This window comes from Desmodus rotundus, chromosome 11 (genome assembly GCF_022682495.2).
Source record: "Desmodus rotundus isolate HL8 chromosome 11, HLdesRot8A.1, whole genome shotgun sequence".
NCBI classification, from domain to species: Eukaryota; Metazoa; Chordata; class Mammalia; order Chiroptera; family Phyllostomidae; genus Desmodus; species Desmodus rotundus.
The window spans coordinates 93,069,028-93,088,290 of record NC_071397.1 but is presented as its reverse complement, the minus strand read 5'-3'; the positions used below and the strand labels follow the sequence as shown (position 1 = coordinate 93,088,290).

The window sequence follows — 19,263 nt, the reverse complement described above, 5'->3', positions numbered from 1 at the left end:
TTTTTCCCCCCCTTAATTCCTTCACCTTTTTCATTCAGTCCCTAAAATATATGTATATTTTTAAAAATTGGATTCAATTCTTGATTATTTTCTCTTCAAGTGAAGGTTATTTAGAGTAATAATTTGACAAATAAGAATTGGGTCCCTATGCTGATTGTTTATAATAAGGAGTACACTCAATGTGTTGTTTCACGACAGGCATATTTTCGTCTTCCACAGGACCTCCTCAAAGGACTGGGGACAGTGAAGGATTCCCTGTTTGTTCTCCATGAGCTGGGAGAGCAACTCAAGCAACAGGTGGATGCTTCAGCAGCGTCAGCCATTCAATCAGACCAGCTCTCTCTGAGTCAACACTTATCCACCCTTGAACAGGCCCTTTGCAAACAGCAGACTGTGTTACAGGTACAGAGCTTGTAGTTAGTAGGTATTATAAATCGGGTGTTCTATAACTTCTGAACATAAACAGAAGAACAGAAGAATTTTCAGTATTGGGACAATGCCTCCTTCAAGACCAAAGAATTAAAATATGAACAAAGTTGGAAGTCTCAGTGGAGCCAGGGGGAGGGGGGAGTCTTACCCTGTTCTCTGCAGTGAAACTTTGACCCTAAACCAATGCTTCCTTCCGTGGTACTGAGTAAAATATGTGCAATTAATAAACACTAAGTGGCCTTAATATTAAAACTCAGAATATGTTTCTGTTTGGTAATATATTTTAAAAGTGACTTGAACTAGTTAACTAATTAATCCTACATAGAAGTAATTCATTCTAAGTTTCAGAAACATTATATTAATAAAGAGAAGAAAATTTAAATCATGGTAACCTTGTACGTCAAATTGCAATTTGACATAGAATATGAGAAATCATTGCAATATCTACTCGTCCTTTCACTGGATTTCTAAATGACAGTTTTCTTGTGTAATAAAAACAGGCTGGGATTCTTGACTATGAAACCTTCACCAAGAGCTTAGAAGCTTTGGAGGCCTGGGTAGTAGAAGCTGCAGAAATGCTGCAAGGCCAGGACCCCAGCCACTCCTCTGACCTCTCGACCATCCAGGAGAGGATGGAGGAACTCAAGGTGAGCGTGCCGAAGTCCTATCCTGACTCTTCTGTCTTCTGTCCTCCAAACCGTAAGGAAAACTCCAAACTCCTGACATAGGCGCACTTTTTATTTTGAGCTCCGTTTTCCTGCTCTCCTAAGAAGAACAAACTGTCGATGAGCACAAGCTGATTTCACAGCCCACGATGGGAAAGTCCTCTTCCTCTTCCTCCCTCTCATCCCTCCCCAGGCCCAGCTGATCACCTGCTTCCTAGGAACACTCGTCTCCGTGTGTATCATCACCCACTGCTCGGTCAGGCTGCCCGCTCTCTCTCAGACCACTGCTGCAGGCCCCTGGATCTTCCTGCAGCGCCCCCTCCCTCCAGCCCAAAGTTGCCAGAATGATCTTTTTCTAATTTTAGTTACAGTTGACGTACAGTGTTGTGTTAGTTTTGGGTGTACAACATAGAGAGTAGACATTTACATAACTTACTACGTGAATGACCCGGTACATCACTCATGTGACACCATATCAGAATGATCTTCTTCTTTTAAAGCTTTTACTTAATTGGGAGACATATTAAGTAGTCAGTAATGTACGTAAAATTATACAATAGACATGCAGATTTTATCATTACTATTCTGCTTATTTTATCATATTACTATTCTGCGGGTCTCATTGCTCTCAGGATAAAGATCAGTGTGGACTCTCAGGCCTGGCATCTCCTGGCTTCCACCTTCCTAAGGGCCTCATCCTCTCCACTGTCCTCTCTTCTCACAGCCACTCGGGAGCCACACGGCTTCTGTGTCTGTGTGCGTGATGTTCCTCCTTTCCAGAATTCCATTCTTGTCCCCACCAACTCCCTCCTGTCCAAAAGGAATAACCCTCTGGTCCTTTTGTTCAATGTCCTTTTCTTAGGAAAGCCTCCATTTCTGTCCACGGTCAGATCCCCCAGTGACACACTTTCATATAACATAGTGTTCTTTGTCTTCAGTGTTTTTTGTACCATTTAATTATGCAGACGTGCCACGTGACTACTGCCGTGGCCTCCCCTGTTAAATGGCACCTTCCGCTCTGCCAGCACCAGGAGGCAGAGAAGATGGCTGTGTCACAGCAGATTTTTTCATTGCTAACATCTACCCATGGAAACTCCACCACCTAACAGTTATGCTCTTGGCTTCACAATTGCAACGGTTTATTCTTTCTTTGGGTAACGAGCCTTTGCAGAGCATGGAGAGAAAACACACACAGCCAAAGGTGGCCTGGCGCTTTCTCCTTCCTATAGCCAGTCTCCTAGAGGGGGTTGCGAACGCCCGCAGGAAAGCCAGAGGAGGCAGTGTCGTCCTGCCTTTGAACTGAGGAAAGAAGTCTGAATGCACAGACAGCCTTCTCATTTGAGTCTCACCGACTTTGGGGTGGGGAGCAATGACCTAAAGCCGAAGCTCTTAGATAATATATGGAGTGGGATGGTGTTCCATCTAGCAAGCACACAACAACCCTTGTTTACCTGGCTCTGTCCCTTTCTTGCTGGGTGACCTTGCATAGTTTCCTTAAAGCTTCTGGGCCTCTTTCTCCTTATTGCAAAGTGAGAATAGTAGGACCTTATGGGGAGGGTAAAATGTAGTTGTATCACCTGTGAAGTTCTTATAACAATGCTTACTTCAAGTATGTTCAATAAATAGTAACTATTATTATTGTTAAATAATAAAGGAGCAGATTAGCATGGAAGAATAAAGTATAAAGGGTAAGAAGGAAGCCTTTTCAGCCGTCAGCATAATTTTCACCCTTTATCAGATCTATCAAGAACTGCTGGTTACTAAACTGATCAAGTAAATACCACACATAAACTGTCGCTCCCTGAAGGAGAGTGAGCAGCTGTGGCCACAGTGACAGCAGCAGCCCTGGAAGCTGATCAGGAGGTGCAGCTTTTCTGTATTTGCAGCTCCGGCATTGAAAGCAACTGGCCTAGGAACGCGGGGCAGGCGAAAGACCAGCCCCTTCCTGAAATCCAGAGTTCCCTGTGCATTTGAAAGTGCTTTGCCTTTTCTGCCCAAGGTGCTAAACCTGCTTTCCAATCTTCCTTTCAGGGGCAGATGTTAAAATTCAGCAGCATGGCCCCAGATTTAGACCATCTGAACGAGCTTGGCTACAGGCTGCCCCTGAATGATAAAGAAATCAAAAGGATGCAGAGTCTGAACCGGCACTGGTCCCTGATCTCCTCTCAGACAACAGAGAGATTCAGGTAGAGTCACCAAGATGTTCTGGCGGCTGTGAATATATCAGTAGAAACAAGTTCACACTGGTGTACATTTATAAGTACTAAGTCTTTCTAATGATACAAAATTTGAACTAAAACTAAGAAACTCAAACTGTGGTTTCCCATGCTTAATGTAGTAAGTAATCTTTTAATCAAAAAATAACCACCTTTCACGTAACAATATATTAAAGATACATCATCTATCATTTTTAAAATTTACCATTTTAAACTTTTTCCCATGTTTTTTTCCTAAATTTTACTACCTAACATGAAAGTTTTATGATGGTCAAATTAGAGTGGGAGGCAGAAAATATTTAATCTTGTTTTATATGCCAAAAATATAAGAATAAGCAACAACATAACCACTGTTCTTTTCCTTCTGGTTTGTCAGTAAGTTGCAGTCATTTTTGCTTCAACATCAGACTTTCTTGGAAAAATGCGAAACATGGATGGAATTCCTGGTTCAAACGGAGCAAAAGTTAGCAGTAGAGATTTCAGGCAATTACCAGCATCTTCTGGAGCAGCAGAGAGCACACGAGGTGAGTTGTGCTCGTAGACTTGGGGTTAATAAAATAGGCCTTTGGAAGATGCTGCAAAATCCAGGTTACAGTGCTGAGGAGTTAAAGCGTCGTATCTTGTGCTGAGTCTGTTCAAATGTATGCACTGTTTTTGCCTTCTGTCTTAAGGCTGAGGTTTTCATAGCTTAATTACAAAAATGCAGTCTAGTTCTTTACCCCATAGTTGGTTAGAAGCACGTGGCAAGCTTCAATGCGCTGTAACAGAGAAGGTGTGTGGAAGGAAAGTTGGACTCAATTTTCACATTGAGCTATAGACTACATGAATATCTCCAAGGCTAGTTGGTAAAGAGAGTATGCTTTGATAAAAATTAATTGACAAATGAAAATTGTGTCTTCTTTAAAAAGCATATATGCATTTTATACTAGGGAATCAAGCTACCAAATATCTCAAAGTGCGCCTCTCGACCAAATTACATTCTAGTTATTTCTCAAGAAACACTGAGAAAGAAGTAGATACAAAACGCAAATTAGTTAATTTGCTGTTAGTCTCTATTTTGCTGTTTACTGGTGTGACTAAGAGGCTCCACATGTTTATGAAACACATGCAAATAGAAAGATAGGATTTGCCTGAAAGCAGAGAAAAAGCTTAATGCAGAACTTGAAGAGAATACAACTAATTTTAAAGCATTTTGTTTACATTAAAGAAATAGAAAATTTAAACATGTGTAAGGCATTTTTACATCCATTTTTATTGAAGTGACCGAGGAGGAAATTAAAGACAGGGAATGAAATCTACAGTGACATACCCCTTTACACCCACTAGGGGGCAACAATGAAAAAGTTCAGTGTTAATGAGTGAAGGAAGAGAGAAATTGGAATCCATACACATTGCCGGTAGGAAGTGAAAATGGTGAAGCTTCTCTGGAAAACAGTTTGGCAGTTCCTCAAACTGTTAAACGTAGAGTTGCCACATGACCCAGTATTTCCACTCCTAGGTGGAAAATCTTGGATGAATTCTCTTGAATTCATCCAAGAGAAATGCAAGTATATGTTTATACATATACCTGTGTGGACAAAAACTTGTACAAGAATATTGTTCATAGTGGCATTATTCATAATAGCTAAAAAAGTGGAAGCACCCCAAATACCCACCAACTCACCGAAGAACAAATAAACAAAATGTGGTATGTTCATACAATGGAATACCATTCAGCAATTGTAAAAAAAAAAAGATGCAGTACTGATGTATACTGCTACACAGATCAGTCTTGAAAACAGTGTGCTAAGAGAAGCCAGTCGCGTGAGATAGGATATTGCATAATTCCGTTTATATGTAATGCCCAGAGTAGGCAAATCCATAGAGACAGAAAATAAATTCATGGTTCCCCAGGGCTGGGGGGCTGAGAGGAAATAGGGAGTAACTTTTAGTGGGTGTGGAATCCTTTTAGGGGTAATGAAAATGGTCTAAGATTTATTGTGGTATTGGTTAAACAACTCTGCAAATATAATAAAAACCATTAAATTGTGCACTTTAAATAAGTGGATTATATGGTCTGTAAATTATATCTCAATGAAGCTGTTTAAACAACGGAAAAGTTTTAAATACTTTCTGTTGAATTTTTTAATAGTGAGATAATTTTATTAACCAAGTTAAATTGAAAAATAGTGAGTTAAAAATGTTTGGGTTTTTCCCATTCTTCTTTTTAAAAGGCCTTCAGCTAGCCTCTGTCTGAAAAAGAACCAATGCTGCATACAGAAGAAACTGGAATACAATTTATGTGTTAACTGACTTTATAGGTGATTTCAAAAGAAAGGGGAGGAACATAATTCTACTTTTAGTCAGTTTTAGTCAACAAAAGTTCAACTTTATGTATATCTTAATTGATGCTTTAAAAATACATTATGTCTACACTGCAGGATCAAACACGTATCCCGATTCAGCTGGAGATAGTTTTCATAACCTTGCTTAAACCAGAATTTTGGGGAACTTATTAGAGAACTGGTCCTTAAAATTAGGAATTCTAAAGTATGTATTTTTTGTTTTTTCAATAAAAGCTGTTTCAAGCGGAGATGTTCAGTCGTCAGCAGATTTTGCACTCGATCATTACCGATGGGCAGCGTCTTCTGGAACAAGGTCAAGTAGATGACAGGTAGGATCTTTGCTATCTCACTATGAAGAAAGGTTGCCGTAAATTAGTCGTCTTCTTTTTAATGAGCAGATTAGGAGGCACATATCCAATCTTCCTAAGGCAATTGTGCTGCAATGGAGCCTCAGTAATTGGAGAAAAGGCTTCTCTGAATCTCTGAAATGACTGAGTATTGAATCTTTTTAAAGAATTGCTATTATATTATATGAAGGACATAGAGTAATTGGAAATCACCTAGCCAACCATGGCTAGTCATCTGTAGGAGACTGGAATTAATAAGCAGATCAGAATGAACGGTATTAATGCTACATCAATGGTTTGTAAACAGACGCTCCTAAGATTCTCATATGATTACAGAAATTTTATTCCTAAAAGGAGCACAGAGATCATTAGACCATCATTCTTACTTATAGACGAAAAAACCTGAGCTCCAGAAATGTGAACTGACCTGACCAAGGTCACGGAACCGCATAGCGCACAGGCAAGCCTGGAGTTCGCATACCCAGTTTTCCAGTCAGGACCAGCCAGTTCTCTCAAAGCTTGAGAGATCTACCAGATGGGAAAATGGTGGGCTACCTTAAGTCAGATTACACTCAACCTGAAATCCTGCTTTCTCTTCACTTCCTTAGCAGATTGTCTTTTTACAAAAAATGCAGAAGTAATATCTAGCTCCTCCTTAGATTTGTGGCATGTGAATTGATGATTTTGCACTACATTTACATTTCCTAGGAACAATATTTAGCGATCCCATCTGTACTTCAGGGTGATATTTGCAGTATAAACCTCATTTATTATATTACATATGTATATCTTTCCCATATTTAGCACTAGTAGTTCTGATTATAACAAACTTACTATTATTTTTTTTAAATAGAAAGTGAATCATTTTTATTAAGAGGATTTTTTTTAAAAATGTTTTGCAAGCAATTTCAGTTTTAAGTGGATATTTCTTTGGAAGAACCTGAAAGATTTTTATGGTTAAGCTTGGAACAACAACAACAGAATGTAATACGGTATTTATTCTAGTCTAAGCCAAATTGAATGTGAAATATACAGAGAATTTAAGTCCTTCAAAATAAGACAAACTTAGATGCAATTAACTTATCTTTTGCTTTATGCTTCTTTAGCCAACTCTATCAGAATATTACAAAAGTTTGAGTCCTTAAGTAAAATAAAGTTTAAAATTCATGCACAAGCCAACATCTATTAAATTCCCAGGGGAAAACACGAGGGGACAGAAATATGAAGATTGGACTCAAGAATAATTTTTAAAATTGCCAATGAAGAAAAAAATTCAGATTAGAGTATGCTGACAGTTGGAAGGCCACAGATTACAAATGTATTGTGTTTTAGAAGTTCCTTTATGACTTTTGTTTTTTAGAGGTCAAGCTCAGCAGTGGGAACAGTGTTATGTGTAAGGTAGTCCCCCTGCTGGCAGGTAGCTCAGCACAGCTCTGCTCTACATAGTGAGGATGGGGGCTCCCAAAACGCCCTGGGCGGTCATCTGGTGGGGAGAGCAATAGGCAGGTACTTTCATGTTGTAGGATAGTCTCAAATCCTAGAGTCACACGTTTTCATAGGTGAGAGATCCTTGGAACTTTTAGGGAAGTCTCATAAACCTAATTAATCATATTCGGTTCTACTAATTAGATTATAAATAATCAGAAATTTTCTTTCAAAAACAGGAACACTAAGAACACTTTTGGTTACAAAATCAGTGTTTAAAGTGGTATCTAGACAATAAGAGGCATCGAGAATCTGAATCCAGAAGAGTAAGTCCAATTCAAACCTGAAGCCCTCAGAGGAGAAATGGCATATCTAGGGAATAAAAGCAAAGCTAATATCATAGAGAAAGAATGAGTGATGTTATACATTAGCCCTAAAATGTGCGAACAACAGTAATCTACAAAGAAACTCATTCTATTTGATAATGGACAAACCAGTTCTAGACTACAAACTGAATGATAAAGAAAACTTAATAAATAACTACCAACATTTTTTAAAGGTAAAAAACAGAACTATAAAAACCAAATCAAAAAATTTATATTATTTACTCGGAAATTAAAAAAGCTTCATCAAAATTTAATACCTCTCAGTATATGGATTTATGGACAACATCTGTACAGAGCGTGATAACTAACAGCTTTTGGTTTTCTAAGAACAAAGAGAAGCAAATTGTAAAGTAGAAGGGACAATTTAAATTAATATGCAGAAAAATTTGCTAAAGATTAGGGCTACTTATTGTGAAGATATGCTGAGAGTTTATGGAATATAGCTTTTTAAAATAACATAATTTTATTTAAGTGGCTCACGCCTTGCTAAAATAAACCAGTTTTGCTTATTCAAAGTGGTTTATCATTCCAGCTGAGGACAGAGGTCATAGATAAGCTATGCTCCCCATTTTCTCAGCTATAACACACAGGAGATGCTGTCACGTGCTGCAGACGCTGCCATGGGGGAGCTCAGAATGGGTGGCCGTTCCCATTGTGACTGCTGCCCTGGGCTCCCTCCCCTCTTCTGCACTCAGGGAGAGAGCAAATGACATTGACCTTATAAATAGGCCTTCAGCCTGTGCTGAAACAAGAGAACACTCACTGTTTTCAAACACCAATATTATAATTGTTATTAATCTTAAATGTCCTTGCAATAGACCTAATAATAGATTATAACATGATATTTGGAAATTTCTGCCCTAGATCACTTCTCAGGGCTTGCGGTCACCAAGTACATGTACGCTGCTTAGTAACATAACTCCATCCAGGATAATAGTGTTTTCCCCTATGTAACTGTTTGCTCACCAGGGATGAATTCAACCTGAAGTTGACACTCCTCAGTAATCAGTGGCAGGGAGTGATCCGCAGGGCCCAGCAAAGGAGAGGCATCATCGACAGCCAGATCCGCCAGTGGCAACGCTATAGGGAGATGGCAGAAAAGCTGCGTAAATGGTTGGTTGAAGTGTCCTATCTACCCATGAGTGGTCTCGGAAATGTCCCAATACCACTGCAACAAGCGAGGACCCTCTTTGATGAAGTGCAGGTAAGGGGCAGAGCACGCTGCTTTTGAACCTTATCTGCATTTCCACCGTGCCCTAACCTCAGTGTTTCAGAAGGATTCTGGAGTGACATTGGAATGAGGACGAATGTTCTCAAATGTCCACAGACACATAGAAAATGGCCGCATTCCAAAGCCCATGTTTAATGATAACAGCGTGGCAAGTTTCAGCCTCTTACAAACACTCCTTCCACTTCACACACCCTGGCCACCCAGCAGTTCGCTGGATCCCAGCAGGGGTGGAAGGGAAAGGGAAGAAAAGCCCTCTATGGATCTCACATATTTCACTCCTGAGCCATTTAAGCGTGTCACTGAAGTATTCCAGAGAAGAGAAAGGTGCGGTCCTGCTTGTCCATTCCTGGGCTAGCCCCTTACTTTTATTGGCCTGGGAATTGGGCATTCCAGCCTCTTGGCTGGATACCTCCTGGTGTGCTCTTGTCAGGCCTTCCCAGTGTATTTTGTTGGTTCCTCTTCCCTTTGAGGGTCACTGTTCTCTGCTTCCTTTTTCCTCCTCACTTCTCTGGGAGATCTCATCTACACATGCGGCTTCAACTATACCCCAGCAGCAGAGAACGGCCAACTTGGTATCTTCAGTCACATTCACCTGCTGAGCTTTCAACTCATTATTCAGCTGCCTTTCAGATTTACGTCTATATGCATCACAGACATAACGTACTCCGTGGGTTTCAACAAAGCCTGGGTTCTCTGGGCCAACTCTTCTCCATCACCCCACGTCCCATGTTCCCAATCCAAGGAAAGGCCATCTCCAGCTCTCTGGTCTATCAGCCAGCAACCCCGGAGTCATTCTATAGTTACACTCTTCTCCTTCTCTCCCTCCCCCTGTCTAATAGTCCTCAAGTTTCCATCCCTACTGCCACTGCCTTAGAGTAGGTGCTCATGATTTCTTGTCTGCTTAGGCAATAGCTTCCCAACCTGTCTTAGTAGATGCTGTCGGTGCTCTTCTTCAATCGCATTGTCCACCCTACTGCTGAATGCTTTCAGCAGACACATCACTTTCCTGCTTAATATTCTACTGCGAATCTCAGCCACTTTTATTTTACAAACCAAATTCCTATGCAAGGTGTGGTCTTGCCTCAACTTCTACCACTCTCTTACATGCCTTCTATATCCCAGCCGCTGAAAACTACTGCCAGGTCCTGCATTCGTATTGACCTCGCACGGTGAATTAGTCCGTCCTCCTTGTTCCGCAGGGAAGATGTTCTCTCCCTGACTCCTGGGCTGCATGGCACCGGGTCCTGAAACTGGTTGTGTTTGTATGTCTTCCAAGACCCACGAAGGCTTTACCACTTTGACGGGTCCTCCTTGTGCAGAAATATAAAGATCACAATACAAAATATTAAAAATCCCATACACACACACACACAAATACCTTGATGTAACACTGTGTTCCCTGTGCATAAGTCTTACAGAGCAGTTTTCATATCACGTCACGTTTGTCTTTCACCTAGGGACAGATGCTATTAGGCCTCTTCCTGTTGAATTCCCATTTATTTACACATTGTTTCATCCACACACAAAGGACTAGCTCAGCAAATGCTCATAGGAGAAAAGAGGGCATGCTCTGTATGCAAAAATTCAGGGTCATTTAAAAATACCTGTAATAGGGAAATGGTGGAAAGAAAAGAATGAGAAAGTAAAACGCTATGATTTCTCTCAGTTCAAAGAAAGAGTGTTCCTGCGACAACAAGGCAGCTACATCCTGACCGTGGAGGCGGGCAAGCAGCTCCTGCTCTCTGCAGACAGCGGGGCTGAGGCCGCCCTGCAGGCTGAACTCACGGAAATCCAAGAGAAATGGAAATCCGCCAGCATGCGCCTGGAGGAACAGAAGAAGAAACTGGCCTTCTTGTTGAAAGTGAGTTCAGCCCCTTCCTCCTTTAGATGTAATGCAGTTGACAGAGTGTGTATATCAACTCCAAGAGTCATGCTGCTTCCTCCCATCGATGTCCTGCAAATCAAATAACGCAAAGGTCATTGTCATACCCTGCAGTATTTTGATCCCCTGGGTTTTGTTTAAGACTTTGTCCTGTCTTGCATAAACTGGAAACCTTTCCAATTTTCAGCAGTTTTTTTAGGAAAATCCCCCAATAAAGTAGTTTTAAGTCGGACAAGACCATTCAAGTGATGAGTTCTGATTACTGGCTGGTGCAAAGCCAGGAACCCTGTGGTGACTATAAACCCAGACAGGAATGCAAAGAGTAGATTCCACTCCCTAATGTAAGACTCCAAAGTGGTTTTCGAGATCGGTATCTCTTATTTTATAGCAGGGAAAAACCTATCCAAGAAGATACTTTGATTGGATCGCAGCTTATCTAAGCATGTTGAGATGAGATAAAAATCTCCAGGAGGGGTATTGGCCTTTGGTTGGATACAGGATGCAGGCTGGTCACACAGCAAATTTAGGGAAATGTAAAATTATTCAGGCTTTCTGCCACTTGCCTTTCTCCCTCACTTTCCAAATCCATGTGTAACACATAATTAAATCATAAGTTGAAAAGGAGCGTGGGCTGTACACTTTGATAAACCCCAGTTAAAACTATAATAAACCAAGTAATGGTTGACTCAACCTACCTAAGCCTCAGTTTCCTCATCTCTAAAGTAGGCATGATGAGACCTCCCTCATACAGCATTGTCAGAAAAAATGAAATATTGAGGGTAAACCATGCAGCACATAGTGAGCTCTCAGTGAGTGGTGGCAATTATCATTGTTGAAACTATCATTTTTAGAAAGTGAACACAGCTAAATACTTACGTTTTATTGTGTCAACACCCACCAACAATTGAATGCGATTGTCTATTAAACTCGGCCCATCACTTTTTTGGCTCAAAGTAATAACTAAAGCAAATGGAATACCTGTTTTTTAATGCTTAAAGTATGCACACTCATTGGTTTATTCTATTAAATTTTACTTAATAATATATCACCTTGTGTGTAGGAAACAATCAATCAAAAATGCCACTGAGCATCTGTTAAAGAACTATTATTTGCACACAGCAGGATTCGTCAGCCAAACAATATGCCTGCTTCTTTTTCCTTCATATTTGCTTTCAGGAAAGGATTAAAATCATTGCAGCTCATTCTGTAGAGAACATGTTAATCACATATTTTTCTTTATTTGTGATGTGATTATTGGACACATTCCTAAGACCTAAGAAGGCGAGATGGTTGAGGCATTGCATTTGCTTTTCTTGTCAGTCTCTTTGTTGGCGGGTGAAACATCCACTGTGATAGATGTTTGCAGACTGTGACATTTAGTTATTTCCTTATAACTCATGTAGCAAAGAGACTGGGTTACAGCTTCAGAATCTAAGCAGTCCTGGAAAAGGGAAATCCCTATTCTTCTTAAAGTGCATTTTGAATCATACGCTAGGTCCTATTTACCTAAGGAGTTTATGAAGCTCAAGTCTAATGTTCAGACAGTCTCATTTTTACTGTCTCTTTTCTCCACAAGTATAATATAATACTTATCTATTTTTAGCTCTTAATTGAATGCTCTTGAGTAATATTATCATTATAATTCTGTGTCCTGCATGGCCACCTGCTTTAACTATCACCTAATTTTGTTATGAAAAATAAGGAGTTGACCTTTTCTCTTTTAGCTCAATGAATGTTTATTGACTGTGGGTTGATACATTTCAGAGTGTGTGATGACTTAATTGAGCAGAAAGAGGATCTTTCTGTCTACGTTCACTTCGCTTAGCGTTGATGAACTAAGTATGGCCTGGGAACAGAGATTCTGATAAGGAGAACTAGAACAAATCTGGCCAAGACACACTGTTTGTTTGTCGTCTGTACATTTGTTTCTTTCTGGTGCATAGGAAGAGGGAATGTGTTTATACACTCTAGGAAATTCCCTAAAGCAATTTATCTTTTTATTTTTATTATTTATTTATTTATTTTATTTTTATTTTTTTGTTTTAACATTTTTTTATTGTTGTTCAAATACAGTTTTCTGCCTTTTCCCCCTACCCCTCCCCAGCTCCCTCCCCTGTTTCCACCCTGCCCTGTTATTATCCATGTGTCCTTTATAATTGTTCCTGCAAAATCCCTAAAGGAATTTAAAAGAGAAATGAGAATCTTGAGCCAAATTCTCATTTTAGTTAGAAACCAAAAGAAGTTTTGAGCATGAAGGAATGTTAGTCAACACTTCTTAAAGAAGGCAGTTTTAGTAAATAGCACCTACGTGTTGCTGTGTTGAAAACAAGGCACCAGAAGAGAATGTAGAAGAACCCAGACAGAGAAAGACCAGTAATGATGGAAGAAACAATGTGAGGAAAAATGCAGCGTGATTTGGCACCACACTCAGTGCTAAAAGCAACTCTCTTGTCTTTATCTGAGCTCAGTAATTTAAGTTGTGGGGAGTGGTCAGTGGGGAGGATTGTTGTGGATGGGGGTTGGGGCGCGGGGGGAGGCCAGGAATGGAGACTACTAGGCAAAATTAAGGATATTTGTTAGTTGAATTTAATTTGCATTGGCACTGAGACATCAGATAAGAGTTCATTTGTAAATAGGGTGCTGTAAAGAATCAAGTCTCCATTATGTTTCCTTTATTTTTTTCTTTTACTTTTTTTTAACTACAAAAGAAATACATGTATCTCATTAAAAAATAAGTTAATAATTGAAATATGGGGATTAAGAAGAGTGTTTTCTATTTTTCCAATTTCCTACCAAAAAAAAAAAAAAACCATGAAATTTCTTTCTCCTCCCAATTTAGGACTGGGAAAAATGTGAGACTGGAATAGCTGAATCACTGGAGAAACTCCGAACTTTCAAAAAGAAGCTTTCCCAGCCTCTACCAGATCACCACGAAGAGCTCCAAGTGGAGCAAATGCGCTGCAAGGTAAGTCTTCAGATTGAGCTCTTCTTACCTGTTAACTGTGCCGTCTGCGTCCTACTGCGGTGACAACACCTCTGAATGCATCATCGGGTCGAACTCTACAGCCATCTACATGTAGATGCAAGTTCCTGGTCTATTGCAATAACAGCAATCTTTTCAAGCATCTGCGCTGGAGAGTCATCTTAGCAGAAGAGTCTAGTTTATGGAAAGTAAAGGGAGGCTGGGCAGCTTGAAAATTCTGCAGGCAGTGGCCCTGGAGGAACAGGCCCTGCCCTCCAGACTCTACCGTAAGGAAACCTGAAACGTGAAGAGCCGATCTTGGTTTCTGCACAGAGACATGGTCCTTTAGTCATCCAGGGCCCTCGCTACTTAAAGGCAGTGACTAACCCCTCAAATCGCACTCGGAAGCAGGTCAGTGGCCAGCGCAGAGCACTCCCTGCATCGGGAGCGCACTGGGAGCACCAGGATTAGGGGCTGTAGGGTTAGTTCCAGTCACGCCTGTACAGCCAAGGGTAGTGCCCGAACAGCAGAGCCCTGCTGAATGCTTTGCAGGTCAACTCAAAGCTACCTATAAAAATGTTTTGTTCCCCAAATTATACACGTCATTGTGTTCCCTGTCATTTGCAAATTACTACACTAAAGTAATTCTGTTTAAACCTTCACACATACTTAGATAATTTGGCTTTTAATCAATTCTCTGCTTCACTTTGGCTAAGGTAAGCACGCAAGGAAGATTAATTACTCGTGGACACAGACAACTGTGTGGTGATTGCTGGGGGGAGGGTGGCGGGAGGTGGAGGAGGGCATATGGGGGATAAGTGGGGACGGAGAGAGACTTGACTCGGTGTTGTGGAATTGTGCACCTGTATTTTTAACTAGTATCATGCCAATAAGTTTAATAAAAAGGGGAAAAATACAAATTAAAGAAAGTCTACAAGTCATTAAAAGTATGCATATAAGAATTTTTCTTTGATATTAAAATTCACAGCTGTTCTTTGAAGCTTGACAGGTCAGATCTAGGAAAAATGAAAGGCAGTGCTCGGTTGCTAAGGAGCACATGCATGACATGGCTGCCCGTGGTGACGGGGCTGCCACTTGTTGGCTCCAGCTCAGCACACAGTGCCGGCATCCCGCTTGCCCGGGTCGCTCGCTGTGCCCGGAACCTCTGCCTATCCTGTCTGGGCCGCACCTCTGGGCCGCACAGCTCCTTTTCACTGGCAGCTCTTGTGGCTGCCGGTCCAGACAGCTCAGCCTCCAGAGTTGGCCCTGCCCTGTCCTGCTGACCTCTGTTTCCCGGGGCCCACCGAGCCCCGGCCTTCCATCATTGAATGCCCCACTTGAGCCTTCATGTACCTCTAAAGACTTGGAACCTTCATCATTTCACCAGGAAGCCTCACCTCTGCCTACTGAGGCCCCTGAGGAAATGCAACCTTCTCCAACCCCTCAGCTCGTCTACCAGAAACCCCTGAGGTGGGAGAAGCCACCCTCCCAGGAGGAGGGCTCAGCTTAGTCTACAGTGTCCCCTGAGTTGTTGAAATCTTTGTTAGTTTACCGAGGAGTTTAGATCAGCATCCAACCCTCCCTGAAAATGTTGAATCTTCAGTCCAGCAGAAGAGCTCAGCTCTGCCACAGTTGCCTCTTGCCAATGTAGAACCTTCCCTACTCCAGCCGAAGGGTCTAGCTCAGCCTCCAAAATCCTCTATACATCATGAAGTTACCGTGTCACCTCCAGGTTTGGGTAAAGCTCAGCATCCAGTGTTGCCTAATATGAATGTGGATCTTGGGGTTTTGATGACACCAGAGCCCCCTAAGGAGATTAATCCATCTGCCACTGAGAAGGAGGTCTAGATTCATCTTCCAAAATCCACTGAGGTGACCAAACCTCCAACCCAGCAGGCAGTCCCTCCAAAGCCCCCTGAGGAGACAGACTTCTCTCCATCCCAGCAGGAGACCCCAGCTCAGCCTGCTTCGAAGGCTGAAGTGCAGCCCTGCAGCTCACTGCAGCTCCTCCAAGGCACCCTGGGGTGGCACTTCCCCATCCAGAGCCTGTTCAGGCTCAGCAGCCAGTGAGTCATCTGAGACAGGTGCTCCAACAACTGCGCAGAACGCCACCACAAACACACGTGAGGTCTGTACCTGCATTAATGAGACACTGCTGCGTACTGGTCTCGGCCCAAAGGAGACACTCCACAGAGAGCTGGTGCCAGAGCCCAACACCTGCAAGGGCCGCTTCACCATCTTAAATTTCCAAGGAAACGCTATTTCTTACATCGATAAAGGTACATGGAAGTCATACCATTGAGCTGAGAAACTAATCTTCAGTGAAAATAACTTGAGAGAATTACATAAGGTTCACTTGAAGGCCTGCTATCCTTCCAGTATTTAGATTTATTTTGTGATAAAATACAGTTTATTGAAAGGAATACATTTGAAACACCACCTTTTTTGCAATATATATATATATATATATATATATATATAAACCTTCATAGCAATTCAATCACAGAACCAAGCTTTGGGACGTTTCAGGCCTGGCATGGAATGCAGTTTTTACACAAGTTGATTCTCAACTGTGATCCTCTGACAACTGTTGAAGAGTCCTATCTTTTTAAATTGCCAGCATTAAAATATTTAGACGTGGGAGCAACACAAGTGTCTCTCAACAACAGTTGAGAGCATCCTTGGGATGACCCTTGAATTGGAAAAACTGATCCTACCTACTCACTTGGCCCGCTGCCTCTGCCAATTTAAAAATAATATTGAGGCTGTCGTCAAGACAGTCAAGCTGCGCTGTGACACTGAGTGCCACACCAGTGCATGGTGTGACCTGATGACGCTTCTCAGTGAGCAACACGAAGGAAAGGTTTCCGAGGCAGAGAGGGTCCAGACTGATGGGAAGATGAGAGGATGGAGCCCGGGGTGAATGGAAGAGCAGGCATCACGTGAGCTCACCCAAGAAGTGCCAGGCTGTGGATATGAGAACAAACCGTGGTGGCAGTCGCTGTGACTGTGTGGCACTGATTTTTATTGTAATTGTTTCTCTCACTGCAATTTGTCATAAACCAGCATCAAAGGAAGGCGAAGAAGGAAGCTCCAGGGGCTTTCTCTCAATTCTGCAGCTTGAGGGATGCTCACTGAGGGAACATGAGGTGGCGGAGGGAGGTTTTTGGAGAAGACTTTGGGATATGTAGGGACCTCTTGATGCCACATGCAGGGAAAACGTGGCACAGACGCTCCACAATAAGGATTCCTACAGGATGAGGGTAAGCTTTTTGACAACATGGAGGAGGGGGAAGCCTCCCCCGCCCCACAGCCAGGATTGCTACATCAGATTGGCCCCGAAGTGACAGTGAAGGAAGTGAAACGGGAAACCTGATGCTGCCACTGCATGAACCCCGTCCTCAGGCGACCTGCCCACTGTATTTGGACATGTTGGCTTAGCTGATGAAATACATATTTTCCTCCTAGTAACACGTATAAACTCATTTTAAAAGGTAGTATGCTTTACATCACGGATGGTGAGGGAAATATTATCTCGAGGTGTAAATTCTAAAGTATGCGAAGATGAAAAAGTGTTTGTTTTAAACGTGTGATCATAAATTCGTGACAAATAATGAAAGAAAACCTCTGATACGCAGGAACGGGCCTTTGTTAGCTCCTCCTCCGAGCCAGTGACTCTATCCCCGTGACCTCAGTTGGTGTGAACACAAGCTCAGGAGAACTGCCTTTGTACAGATGTGAAAACTGAGACTTTTCAAAGTTAGTAAATGTCAAGGTTGCCTGAATCCGAAGCCTTTATTTTTACCACAGGGACTCATGTGAAGGAGTCAGTCTGAAAGTGTTGGTTTCCAGTGTTGGTATTGTTACTTTTTTACACCACACACTAAATCTGACATTTGAGTTGGAGGTTAGAAACTATTATACAAAGAGGAAACCCTTTACATTGGTGTGGCAATTTAATACATCGTGGATATAAACAGAAATGCTACATATTTAATACGTCTGGATGGTTCGGTCTTTCAGCCAAATACTGTTTCCATGGGACCTCATCTCCCAAAATACACGATACTTACAAAAATGCCCTGCTATTAAGTTTGGAGATTAAAAGGATGCATTTTGGTCTAGCTCTCTGTTCTTCCCCCAAACTACCCTGAGCAGCAAAACAAAACAATTAGCTGGAAAATTCAGGCTGAAACCTAGTTTGCCTAAATTGCCTAGGAAGTTAGCCTCTGATGGTGCGGTTAATTGCCTTTGTCATTGGGAACTTGTCTGCTGTGTGAAGAGACAGAAAGGGAGGGGAAAAGCCATGGGAACTGCTCTATTTATATACTAAATTACCTGAAATCTAAAATCATCGAGAGCTGGCAAAAGCAGGAGTTACACAAAGTGCAAAATCTGTTCAAACGTTGCAAAACCTAGTGTGAACTTATTCCAATATTGTTTTATGAAAATTTTTTCTTCAATCGTTTCCCCCCCAAATCAGAATACACATATTTGAACAAGTTACTTAAAGAAACCTCTAATCATGTAGAAAATGCATTCAGCCCACTCTTTTAAAATGAGGGGAGAAGGGGGGAGGGTTTTCAGGAACATGTATAAAGGACACATGGACGAAACCAAAGAGGGGTAGGATCAAGGGTGGGAAGTAAGGATGGCTGGGGTGGGGGGAGTAGTGGGGAGGGATGGAGACAACTGTACTTGAACGACAATAAAATATAAAATTAAATGAAATGAAATAAAAATAAAAATAAACCAGATCTTCTCCACTATTCCATATAAGTCTATGTCACAGAAGGTAGCAGTTCATAGTGTTTGAAGATGAACGTTCAATCTAGGCATCTGAGTTTTTAGAACAATCCTTGATTAACATGATCAGTAACTTGAAACAAAGAAAAGAGGATGTGCAAGTTTATGCAGTCAGTTTAAAAGTAAAGTAGATCAATGACGTAATGCAGCTTCAACTTAGAAAAGATGACCCCAAAAGATCAATGAAATGATAAGTAGATGATAGGAAGATTCTGTAAGCAACCAGATATCTTTCAGAACTTGGCAAATTCTCAAATTCTGTAGGAAGAAAATAAATAGATATCAAGTTAGATGTTCAAACAGAGTGGAATGGAAAGGTAATTGTATCCAGAAGGAATTTAGAATACATTGCAGAAATTGTCGAAGGTGGATGTCCATGGGTGTTCAAGTTCGCTTGTTTGTTTGTTTGTTTGTTTAATCTAGGAATTGGAAAATGCAGCGGGGAGCTGGACAGACGACCTGGCCCAGCTGACCTTATTGAAGGACACCCTCTGTGCCTACATCAGTGCCGACGACATCTCCATCCTGAACGAACGCGTGGAGCTTCTGCAAAGGCAGTGGGAAGAACTCTGCCACCAGGTACAGTGAAC

General features: G+C 41.5%; 1 protein-coding gene and 1 long non-coding RNA gene across 4 annotated transcripts in view; one reads left to right on the top strand and one right to left on the bottom strand.

Moving 5' to 3' along the window:
* Positions 1 to 19,263, top strand: part of SYNE1 (spectrin repeat containing nuclear envelope protein 1) — a 389,799-nt gene that overhangs the window by 310,071 nt on the left and 60,465 nt on the right. For both annotated transcript variants that reach the window (XM_045188911.3, XM_053914376.1), the window contains 9 exons: positions 220 to 402; positions 930 to 1,076; positions 3,126 to 3,280; positions 3,687 to 3,834; positions 5,869 to 5,963; positions 8,762 to 8,996; positions 10,690 to 10,884; positions 13,745 to 13,870; positions 19,097 to 19,252. In XM_045188911.3, coding sequence (XP_045044846.2) covers positions 220 to 402; positions 930 to 1,076; positions 3,126 to 3,280; positions 3,687 to 3,834; positions 5,869 to 5,963; positions 8,762 to 8,996; positions 10,690 to 10,884; positions 13,745 to 13,870; positions 19,097 to 19,252 — 1,440 coding nt within the window. The remainder of the gene's footprint in view (positions 1 to 219; positions 403 to 929; positions 1,077 to 3,125; positions 3,281 to 3,686; positions 3,835 to 5,868; positions 5,964 to 8,761; positions 8,997 to 10,689; positions 10,885 to 13,744; positions 13,871 to 19,096; positions 19,253 to 19,263) is intronic.
* Positions 3,841 to 10,393, bottom strand: LOC123478858 (uncharacterized). Of its 2 annotated transcripts, none has more exons than XR_006654239.2 (3): positions 10,185 to 10,393; positions 8,759 to 8,872; positions 3,841 to 4,068 (listed from the first exon to the last, which is right to left on the bottom strand). It is a non-coding gene; the product is annotated as an uncharacterized lncRNA (long non-coding RNA). The 2 variants fall into 2 exon arrangements; XR_011650531.1 differs by having other exon boundaries at positions 10,132 to 10,198.